This window comes from Temnothorax curvispinosus, unplaced genomic scaffold (assembly GCF_003070985.1).
Source record: "Temnothorax curvispinosus isolate PA1 unplaced genomic scaffold, ASM307098v1 QBEX01001249.1, whole genome shotgun sequence".
Classification (NCBI taxonomy): domain Eukaryota; kingdom Metazoa; phylum Arthropoda; class Insecta; order Hymenoptera; family Formicidae; genus Temnothorax; species Temnothorax curvispinosus.
Window position 1 is genome coordinate 249101 of NW_020211029.1, and position 12331 is coordinate 261431.

General features: G+C 31.9%; 1 protein-coding gene across 1 annotated transcript; it reads left to right on the forward strand.

Annotated features, from left to right (window-relative positions):
- The first annotated feature begins 1752 nt into the window (after window positions 1-1752).
- On the forward strand, window positions 1753-12331 carry LOC112461739 (phospholipase B1, membrane-associated-like). Its single transcript, XM_025027110.1, has 7 exons — window positions 1753-1888; window positions 4263-4364; window positions 6280-6491; window positions 9702-9878; window positions 10189-10490; window positions 11665-11843; window positions 12150-12331. The coding sequence occupies exons 1-7, from the start codon at window positions 1753-1755 to the stop codon at window positions 12329-12331; spliced, it is 1290 nt and encodes a 429-aa protein (XP_024882878.1).

A 12331-nucleotide genomic window follows, 5' to 3' on the forward strand; every position in this document is an offset into this window, starting at 1 on the left:
TTACGTTTATCTAACGCTTTATCTAAATCCGCAATATAAAGACTAAACAGGTCTGGACTCAAAACACAGCCTTGTCTTACACCTTTCATCGTGATAAACCTTCTCGTGAGACCCGTTTTCGTCCTGTGACTGTCGTTTCCGTTTCTTCATAAATTCCTTTAATCCTGCTTATCAAGTTGCGTCCCACTTCTTTTTCTTCCATTACCTTCCATAATTTTTCTTTATCTACGTTGTCAAAAGCCGTCTTCAGATCTACAAAAAGTGCATATACCTTGTTATCTCCTCGTTCTTTTCCTTTCTCCCTCTGCGTAATGTGGTTCAAAATGAAGATGTTATCCATTGTAGACCTACCTTTTCTGAAACTAGCCTGGCTTTCAGGTAGCATACCTTTCGATTCTATAGCTTCCTCCAGTCTGTTTCTCAGACTTAAATACAAATCGTTTGACTTTTTTTATGCCCTGTAATTTCAGCAACATCTACCAAAAATTTAGCCACCTTTCAGTTGAGGTAGAATGTGATTTTTAATCGAAATAGTGCATAAACTATTTGTAGACAAAAAATCAGCTTTGTAGATTCCCAGGTAGCATTAATGGTAGCAATCATAAAGATGTTTTTAAGATGCCAGAAATCTTAAAGATGTCTTTATGATGTCTTTTAGACATTAATTGCTACCTGGGTTAATATTCCGCGGCGGAAAATGCAAAACTTCTCCTCGAACTGCAATGGCCCGGAGCGCAGCGGCCGCGGTACAATCTTGCATTCTAATGCGTCTACCGAGGCTTTAGCAACATGAGACGATTGGTAGACTGTATTTTTTGGATATCTTATTCAATAAACTATTCCAGAAAAAAAATTCAGCTTTGTAGATATAAGTAAAAAATGTTTGTTTTTTTCACACTTTGCGTGGGTGGTAGACCTGACATGGCAACGATTCGGACGCGGTAAAATATTATTTCGGTATGTTTTTTATGTCATCTGTGAGTATGTAAAATTTCAATTTTGTACATATAATACAATTTATGCAACTTTTTGCAACATGTTGTTTAATTTTTTACTTATTTTTGCAACACTTATAAATTGGTAAAATTGCACCTTCATCATGGGAAAAAAATCTAGCTTTATAGAAATGATTTCACGAAAACTGTCGTTATATCTCCCGGGCTCTAACACGCGCGAAGAATGAACACAAACATACACCTTACACATACATTCTACAGTTAAATTTATCTTAAATGTTTTCAATCCCGCTTTTAATTTGCCTAGTTCTCACTTATTGTATAATATCGATAATTTACCTAACTTATATTTTTAATAAATGTTTTATTAATGCTAAATATAAATTTCCATCTCATTTATTTATAACTTAAGATGACCCACTACTCATCCCCCTCTCGAAATCGCGAGTTAAAGGGATTAAATTCCCTGACTCAAAAGAGGACCGACGATAGGTGTGCTCACGAAAAGCGTCCTATCTAACGTCCCTACGGACGTTGACCCTTTCTGAACCATTGAAAGACGCTTCAAAGCGTGTACCTGCGAGCGACATTTGTAAGTATCTGGTTGTCCTTCCTTATCCCTACCCCTCTAGTTAACCTTTCCTTCGCTTCCCAGTTTTTCTTGTCCTATAAATCCTGGGGTTGGACGTAACAGCTGCAAAATACCAAGTTTCACAGTTCAGGCGTGAACGCGGCGCCGTCGAAGTGAAGCGACTTCAAATTTTGGTTCATTGTCGGTTCCGCAACTCGTAGAACAATGTGGAAGTGGTGGCAGTTCTACTGCGCCTTGCTGCATATATCCGTATTGGCATCGGATAGAAAGACCGTTCTTGATACGCCCTTTAACATCATGCTCCACCGTGCCATTCGAGAATGGACTTTCAATGCTTTTGGTACGTATGTTAACCAGTAATATGTTATTCATGCCACCGTACGAAGTGTAAGAATTTACATTTTTTTCGCTAGTCGCACGATTGTTATTTTATTACAGTGTTGAAATTTTCCAATTCTTCTTTTCATATAAAATGCAGTTAAAATCAGAATGTCAAATTACATAGCCGTGCCATATATTTGTGTGATCGCCCAAAAATAGATTTCTTTTATAACTAAAATATAGAGCAGTATATGAGATGTGTACTTTATTGAATTTTACTAATTACAATATAAAAATAGTCATAACTAAAATATAATACTTTTAATTAAAGAGACATATCGACTAGAGTCCGACCAAAACCGAAACAATATTCGGTTATGTGTCAATTTTGGCCAAAACCGAAACCAAAAGCTAAAAATCGAAATTTTCATGGAAATCCTAGAAGGGCCATATGTATACGCGCGCATGTGTATACGCACATATATACTATATACAAGGGTCGTTCAAGTCAAATCGGGACTTTTAAGGGTACAAAGTACGAAATAACGCAAATAGAACGCATTTATAGAAATAAAAACTATAAATTATTTTTCGATATTTGGATAATAGTCTTCTGTTACATTTAAGCTTTGTGTCCACGATGCTAAAAATTGCTCTGAGATCTTAGACGCAAAGCATAGGGAGGATAAGACAATATCTTCCAGCCAAGTTCCAATAATGTGCAAGTAGTGCGATGGGCAGTATGATGTACAGCCATCTTTAAAAATTGTTTGCACCAATCAAATGCTTTACTGCGGCTAATTGTCTCATCATCGTACTGTGCTTGAAGTCTTCGTAAATGTCCGCCGGTTTCACAACTTCATTCACAAGAAACTTCATAATAATTTGTTGTTGTCCGCCATTTTGCATAACTGATTATCAATTGACTCGAGAGAACTACGAGAGAACACTTGCCATTTACTACTATAAAAAAAATTCTTCGCGATCGCATTCGTTTTATATCATGTGCAACTAAAAGTTCCGATTTGACTTAAACGACCTTTGTACTTTTTCTTTATAAATATCATGATTTAAATATTATAATTTAATTATCAAAATAATAATTACACATATTATTATAATCCTACTATTACAATCTTATTATCACAACCTATAGTAAGCTATATACTATCCGTATCATAATCATATTATTTCAATAATAACCAAATTTCTAAACATAAAAATTTTTGTTAAACAAATTTTTGGAAAATCTGTGGAAAATAAACAGTTCGGCTACGTTACCAAAACTCCCTTTCGGTCGAAACCGAAACCCAACCAAACTCCGATTTTTTGTCAAAACTGGCCGAAACCGAAACCGAGTTTTTGATCGGACTTTAATGTCTACCTTATGCTCTTACAAATTTCTTCAAACGATCTAGCTTAAACTCTTGCAGCAAAGCAAAATGAGTATCAACACTATTTTTAGATTAAAAAAATTTGTTTTTCACTATTTTTACGAGTTTTTTGAAATTTTAATATGTAGACCGAGTTAGTATGTATTAATTACGAAAGTTTGAAGTCGATTCACCGTTTAGTTTATTAATTAAAAATAGCACTTTTTGTACCTGTGCCCTATACACAGCACGTAGAAGAATGGCACTTTCATCACATGTTAATATATAACGGTAGAATAGATCTTATACGATTTTAATAAAGAAAAATAGTAGGGTATAAAACATGTGTAATTATTCTAAAAAAAAATTAACTTTTTTTCCCGTTTAATTTCAAAGATATCACTTTGCAAAGAATTGCTATGCACATTGCAGCAACGGCTTTTTTCCGTTTATCTTTTTTTTCTAGTGAGCAGGTTCGGATTGTACAAATTCAGTCAAAAGTGTCGCTCCGGTAGCATTGAATAAGTGTTGAATCTCCCTATATAGCTACTGGAAACGAAACTTTTAGTTGATACGTGTACCGACAGAACTACCTTAAATCTCATATCGAGGTATTGAGAGCTGATCTCTTAACGACAGTGTCCTTACATTGTCGTTGAACAGGTATATTATATATACATAAAAAAGCTGCACAAGGACACTAAAACGATAACGATAAATTTATTATCATTAAAAAATAGGGCTATTCTGGTAATGATAGCAACATCAAGGTTCCGCATGTTGTGAGCGTTTAAAGCCCGATCATTTGAAAAAATTTGTAAAAGTAAAACATGAACATTTCTAATAGTTATGATTATTTTTTTATTGTAATTATAATTCAATAAAACATTTATAATTTTCATATTGCTTTGTATTTTAATTATAAACTAAATCCATATTTTTCTTAAGAACAAAATTTATGGCCGTATATGTATATACGTACTAATTTCTCTGTAAATTGCAACGTACAACTTCTTGCAGGTAAGACAGGAATAGAGGAAAGGTATCTGCAACCAGCAAGAAACGCAAATAAAACGCAAGAAATTATTCCCGACAATGTTCCGTTCCCTTGTAATGTGACAGGTAGAAAAAGAAATCTATTATCATTTCTTATTTCCTTAACAATAATTGTTTCTCTAATCATAATTGTCTTATCTCTTTATAATTAATACTATACATCTGCATAAAAACTCAGTTATTAAAAATGTAAAGCTTCTTTACATGTTAACATAGTTTTCTTAAAGTAAAGCATTTTATTTTTAGTTCAATATTTTTTATGTCTACATTTCATTTTTGGCTAACTTGAATTTTTCTTTTAGCAAAATTGTCGCACATAATTATTTCATTGCAATTTTTAGCGAAACTTCCAAAAATGTCCATGCTCAGATTTAGGTGAAACTTTGTGAATAGGTTCCTTTTAGATAAAAAACACATATACCAAAAGAATTTTTTGCGACTCCAAAGTTTACAACTTTTTTAACATTTTTAACTTGCTGTCTCCGCGCATACATTTTCCACGAAACAAACTAAAACAGCTCTCAAGTAATGTAAACAATCATAAAGTCTTACTCGTCAAAGTCATAACATAAACATCATTGACGAAACTTCAGAAAATCAGAAACATTATAAACTACGATGCATAGTTTTCGAGATATCAATTTATATAACCTATCACATAGTATAATAATATACACAGAATTAGCAGTGAGAAAGAGAGAGAAAGAGAGAGAGAGAGAGAGAGAGAGAGAGAGAGAGAGAAACAGTACACACGTAAGCGAAGGAAGAGCTACTGCATCTCCTCCAAAAGCAGGGGGATGGGGGTGAATTTCAGTTCGCGTGAAAAGTGTATGCGTGAACTTTTCATGCGTGGAAAGTTAATATGAATTTTTAAATAATGCTTTAATTGTGTGTGTATAAACAATACACATTTAAGCGAAGGAGGGGCTACCGCACCTCCCCCAAAAGCAGGGAGAGGTGGGGGTAAACCTCGGTTCGCGTGAAAAGTGTATGCGTGAACTTTTCATGCGTGGAAAGTTAATAAGAATTTTTAAATAATACTTTAATTGTGTGTGTATAAACAGTACACACGTAAGCGAGGGAGGGGCTACCGCACCTTCCTCGAAAGCAGGGGGAGGTGGGGGTGAACCTCGGTTCGCGTGAAAAGTGTATGCGTAAAGGCAGTTTCCGTCTCCCTGCGGGGGGCTTCACTATTATTAAACTAGATACATAGTGTGCCTCCAAAGTACATGCGTGAGCTTTCCACGCATGGAAAATTTTAAACTTATGTGGCACCTCGTTTCGCGTGGAAAATGTAACGCAGAAGCAGCAAATTAATATATTTGTACTTTGTGTATGACTTTATGGTTGTTTCCATTACTTGAAAGCTGTTTTGGTTTGTTTCGCGTGGAAAATGTATGCGCGGAGGCAGCAAATTAAAAATGTTAAAAAAGTTGCTAAACTTTGGAGTCGCAAAAAATCCTTTTGGTATATGTGTTTTTTATCTAAAAGGAACCTATTCACAAAGTTTCACCTAAATCTGAGCATGGACGTTTTCGGAGGTACAGCCCAATTTTTTATTTTTCAATATTATACATATATTAATAACAAGAATTTTATATGTATACCAAATCAAAATTTTATTACAGAACAAGGTTTATGTAACTAAAGAGTATGATTTTATCTCAGTCAGTAATAAGAACGCATATCCCTTACAGAAATTTAATACGTGAGAAGTTTAATAAGTGATTATTTAGCTAGTGATTAATTACTTATTTTTAGTATTAAAAGCATTTAGAACAGCGCATTTAATACTCAAAATAAGTAATTAATCACTAGCAAAGTAATCACTTACAATATTAAATTTCTGTAAGGAAAGTCGACGTTTACATTAAAGAATAGTCGATTCGAAGTTGTACAATTAATTAAATTGTTATAAAAAAGATATTAGAAACGAAACATCGTGTAATTGAGGAGTGCTACACGACTGAATAAATTTCAGGTGGCCGATCGTCAAAAGTGCCAGAGTCGGTGCATAAACTAAGACCGGGTGATATCGATGTCATTGCCACGATGGGCGATTCTCTTATGGCTGGAGCTGGAATCTTTGCAGACAATCTGTTCCAGATTCTCATAGAAAATAGAGGAGTTACCGTGACTGGCGGAGGCCAAGGCACGTGGAGACAATATCTAACTCTTCCCAATATCATTAAAGTAAGACAATCCAATCTCACAACGTTATAACGTTTATTATTGAACAAATTTTAGCATGCAAGACAAATACAAAAAATGGAGATTTAAGATATTGATGGCGGCCAATCATGGCAGTTAAATCAATAAAATTTAATTAAAATCTTTAAAACTATAGTAAAGTCTAATACCCGTTGCATTAACACTGCAAATCCAAGTGTGTTATTTTTACACGCATAAACATCTAAAAATGACTGTTTAGAATCTATATAATGAATCGTGTTTAGAATCTGTAGCATGAGTTGGTATCAAAGGTAAGGATAGGCAGAGCTTAATATGGTGATATATGGTAAAGGAGAGCTACAGTAAGAAGAAATAAGGCAGAGTAAAATCAATAGTTATTGACCTCCCGTAAACGCACTATCGATCTAGAAGCGCTACCACTATTACCATGTACACTTTACCGGCAGGAATGCCTGGACATAATACATATACATATACATGTACATATATGTCATATACATATCAAAATGTCCAGGCATTCCTGCCGGTCAGTGTATGTACATACATCGCAATGCGAAGCAACCTTCACGTGTCACAGTTCGCCACGCATACTCGATCAACGACGATCAACGACGATCGCGTCGTTAATTTTTTTCAATAGCTCAATTAAGGATATATGGGTCGTATAGTCCTTGCTAAAAGTTAAACTTTCAATAAAGAAGACTTTGCATGTATGTCAAACAACTCAAAATTTTTTATATGTTAGAAGGGATTACCGTTAACAGTTTGAGTATAATTTTTTGTTATTTAAATAATTAGTATTGTTTAAACAATTAAAAAAAATTTTTTGTGGCAAAAAATTTTGAAACTTAAAATACACAATATCAATGATGTATGTTTTACACATAAAAAAAGTTTAAGAAATATCTTAATGATTTATTTATATTTTATTTATATTTACAACAAAAATGTCAATACTCTGTAAGGGATAATGTTAATTTTATCAACTTTAAACTTAAATAACTCTTAAATAACTTCAAAAATTTACAGAGTATTTTTAATTTAATTTAGAAACAATTTACAGCACTTTCTGAATATATTGAAATACCTCCAATACATCCTTAATTACAATAACTTTTAAACCAGTAAGAGAAATGTGCTGAAATTTTACACAGATACTTAGATGTAATAATAGAACAATCTATGAAATTTTTAGATTTTTGGTAATGCTTTGAGATGTCACCCATACATTCTTAATTTCAATACTGCCGATTGCGGCCATTATCACGAGATTATTCTGGAGCGCCGATAGCGGCCATTATTAAGATTGCTCCATACAAGCCGATTGCGGTCATTTTTAAGGTAACATTCGAGATGTTCTTGCGACCGAGAATCAGAGTTCACATTCTTGCATTTGGTGGAAGGTTTCATCTAATTTACAATCTTGGTTGCAGAGACTTCTCACGAGGCACTAAATATGGATTGCGTTAACAATAATAATACAACTATATCTTTAAATTTTCTTGGAGATTTAGTCAAATGTTAGACAAATGATTCCTTTCGTTCTTTCGATCTCTTTTAATTAAGTTTTCTACGTTCAAATCAAATTAACAACACCTCTTTCTCCAAAGAAAGTGTATATGCTTTTGTATAAGTTCTACTGTGAACTGTATTTCATATACTTATAATTTCATTTTGTTCGAAAAATCCACCAAATGATATGTTTGCGCATGGTTAATTCTTAATACAATGCGACTATTAATATTTACTAATATTCTAAGATATTTAATAATGAGACAAATTTTAAGGTTGATTGAATTGCTAAAATATTCAAATTGTGCGTCATTTACTTAATGTGAATATTAATAATTTCCAGTTCCTTTCATTTTAGTAGATAATAATGTATTATTTGATCTATTTTCATTAAATACGTCTTTCAATCTTGTTTATATAAAATTTATTATCTAACTTTGAGTTTGGTTTGATTAATAATTATCTGAAAGAAAATTAAGTCATCATTAAATCTCAGTTTAATGTAATTACTGTGCGAACTATTTTCGGATGTTTTGATTTCTCCTGTTTCTTTAAATTTATGTGATTTCTTATTTACAATGTTTATATTTCATGATTATTATGTGATCTCTTATAATGTTTACATATTTCATGTTTATTATGTGATTTGAATTCTGCATATTATTTAAAGTGATAATTTCTGCTGCTTATATGCGATATTCCACTGTGAAATAACCACTGATTTCTGTTCATAATTATATTTTATTATTCTGAAAGATATTATTGTGTATTGCTCTTTCATTTCATTCAGAGAGAAGGTCTGATACTCAGCGCCTGTACAATGACACATTAGACTGAAGCTCTTTTTACATATTTCTTTATGTGTTAAATTACGTCATTTAATACTTTTAATAGTATTACATTAAAAGTTAGTTCGTTTAATGTTAAATGACGTGATTTAAAACAGTTAGAAATGTGTAAAAAGAGCTTCACCTAAAATAACGCACTTAGATTTGTAGTGCTGTTATGTAATAATTATATAATAAAAAAAGAAAAATAGACTTTTTTTGCACCATTAGAGCTACCGCGTGACTTTATGTGAGAGCGGCAAAATTGTATTAGTTAGCGGAAGGGGGCATTGAGGGGAATTCCCTCTTATCCCATGTGCAAATTTTATATTTCGTAAAATTCCCCTAAGGTAGTTGGGCGTGATGCTAACAATCTTACTTTGTAAAATAAAATACCAGGATATTAAGCAATGCCAAACGAAAAAGTTATATAATATAATATAATATATTATATCATATTATATTATATAATTCAGAATGTTATATCGGTTAATAAAATCATTATCATAATCATTATTGATCAATATTTAAAATTGTGAGTTCTTTATTCGCTCTCTAATTTTTTTCCTCACTTTAATAAATGTCTTTCTCTAACCGAAAATTATTTCTTTTCTTGCAATTTATTTTATATATTAAATAATCTTAGAAAGTTTATGATTAAATATATGATCTTTGTGACAGATTTTCACAATTTTATGACAGATTTATAATTTAAAAAAATAACATAGAGACGGATACTATAACGATAAGTTAGATAAGAAAAGTTGTATTATGTCTTGAGAGGGAAGGAAAGGGAGTAATGTAACACTAAAGGCTGATCTAACAATGTGCGCGTGTACAAATTAGTCATCATAAATTTTCATTACATTAGGAATTCAACCCCAATTTGATAGGATATGCATTGGGAGACTCTTTGACGACTGACAAGGCATCGCAATTGAATGTTGCCGAAAGTGGAGCTATGTCCGCGGATATGGTTTACATGGCGGATATGTTAGTCAAGAAAATTAAAAATGATCCAAGGATAGATCTGCAGAAAGATTGGAAGGTTCGTTGAACTGGACAAATTTAATTTGTTGCAAACAGCGAGAGAAACGAGGAGCAGCTATAGTTATTACGTGAACTGCATGTTTTGTTGTATGTAATAATTAAGTTAATTATCACCCCTTATAGTTTTAAACTGATTTTCCTTGCGATAAAAATTTGACGGAACTATTTATAGTCTGTCATAAGTTTGTAATGTTTTCCAAGATTTTCGTTAATATGCTGTACAACCAAATATCTCGCTTTGCTGTTAAACATTCTGCACTCTTATTTATTAAACATACATATCGATAACAATAAAATTTGATTTGCAGTTCATCTCTCTGATGATCGGAAGCAATGACTTTTGCAGTAAAATATGTTGGATTCCTGCATCGCCTTGGTCAGTTCTTGAAACACATAAAACTGATCTACTCCAAGCTTTGCGGACGTTAAGAGATAATTTGCCGCGAACCTTCGTGGCATTGCTTCCACCACCACATTTAAAGGCTATGGTTGAGATACGTGAAGAAAAACCATCGCTTAATTGTTTCCTCGGAACGAAGTTCGTGTGTTCTTGCATGTTTGGTCTCACATCTTGGCGTTTTAGATCTATGTATTACGACATTATACAACAGTAAGTGTAATAACGTAAAATAAAACAGAAAATAGTCTAGAGTAGTGTAAGTAGTCCAACAATGAACCCTATAGTACACTATAAACTATTGCGATATTTCATAAATATGACGTTACCAGAGTGTGCTTGTTGCATCATATGCAAAGACTCGCATTTGAACTTCTCTTCGGCTCTCCAATCGACCGGCAAATCACACAAAGGATGGCCGTTTAAGGCCACATTTTGTGAATTTAGACAAACTAAATTTTTTTTTGTAAATTTTACGTATTTTTCATGTTTTTGTTGTTATATCTATCATTTTTTTTTCATTATTCTATAGTTTTGTGTGTATATTTGGCTTTATAATTCTGTAAACAACTTTTTCTATTGCATTATTTTATCGTATTTTTTGGAAATTAGCGTAAAAAATGTTATATGGTTTACAATAAACCATTTTGTCTTTTACTATAGTTATCGGTGTTATAAAGTCTTATTAAACTGACTAGTTGCTACAATAAATAATAATCTAAGTGACAAAAAGTCTGATTAAAAATAATAATTTTGATTGTAAGCTTCAAATAATAAAAACATAACATATATAATTAAGCTAGCTTTAATTTAAATTTATACTATCCTAATCTTACTTATCATGTCTTATAATTATCTCTTCCCTAAATAAACATTTTAAAACATAGTAAAACTAAAATAACACTAACAATTCACAGCATAAAACATGTGGTTCATTGTTAAAAATGACTAGGTTTATTGTGTATAACAACCTTGTATACAATAAACCATTTAACATTGCTTTAAAAAAAACAAAATTGTGGCTAAACTTTAAAAATAACTTATGAGTCATCTTATATAATAGTAGCCAACTAAATTCATGACCTGCGTATGCAAAAACACAGATCTTTAACTCAATAATTGAGAGATATAAGCCTCTGAAATTTACATGGTTTATTGTTGGACTACCTACCCTATGTTATTTATTAAATGTTAATATACATATAATTATTTTCGGTAATGCAAAGTTCTTATCTGTGTTTAAATAATTCGATACGACATTAAGTAAAAAATACGTGTTTGCAATGTGCGACAGTATAAATTAATTTTAACTTGTTTCATTGAAAGTATCACTTATACCGTTGAAAGCAAATTGCGGATTGATTAAAAAGTTGAAAATATGTTTTAGGTGGCAGAAGTTAGATATGGAAATCGCAACTTATTCAGAATTCCAAAGAGATGACTTTACAGTCGTAACTCAGCCTATCCTGGTGAATTTCAGTATTCCATTTGCTTCAAATGGGTATACCGATATGACATATTTAAGTAGCGATTGTCTTCACGTTAGTCAAAAGACCAACGCTTTTTGTAAGTTTTTAAAAAATTTCCTAAGAAAAGATTTGTTAACTGTATATAAATACTAATCTTTCATATTTAAAACGCATTTTATTTATAATTTTATATTTAAAAACGCATTTTATTTGTAGTTATATATATATTTAAAAGTTTTATATTTAAAATTTTTATATTTTATATTTTATATATTTACTTTTATATTTTATTTTTATATTTAAACCTAAACGTAAAAATAAACATGTAAATGTGTATTAAAACTATTTTTATAGTTGTTCAGAAATAATCCAGAAAATGATTCGGGATCTTCTATTTTTGCAGTAGCAAACAGTTTATGGAACAACTTATTTGAACCGGTAGGTGCCAAATCGACAAAATGGAACAATAATAAATTTCGCTGCCCGACGCAAGAGAAGCCTTATCTGACTACAATGTTAAATTCGAAGCAACAAAGTGTTACTGAAACTGCCGCTACGATTCGAACGAGAAATATTGGCACTTAA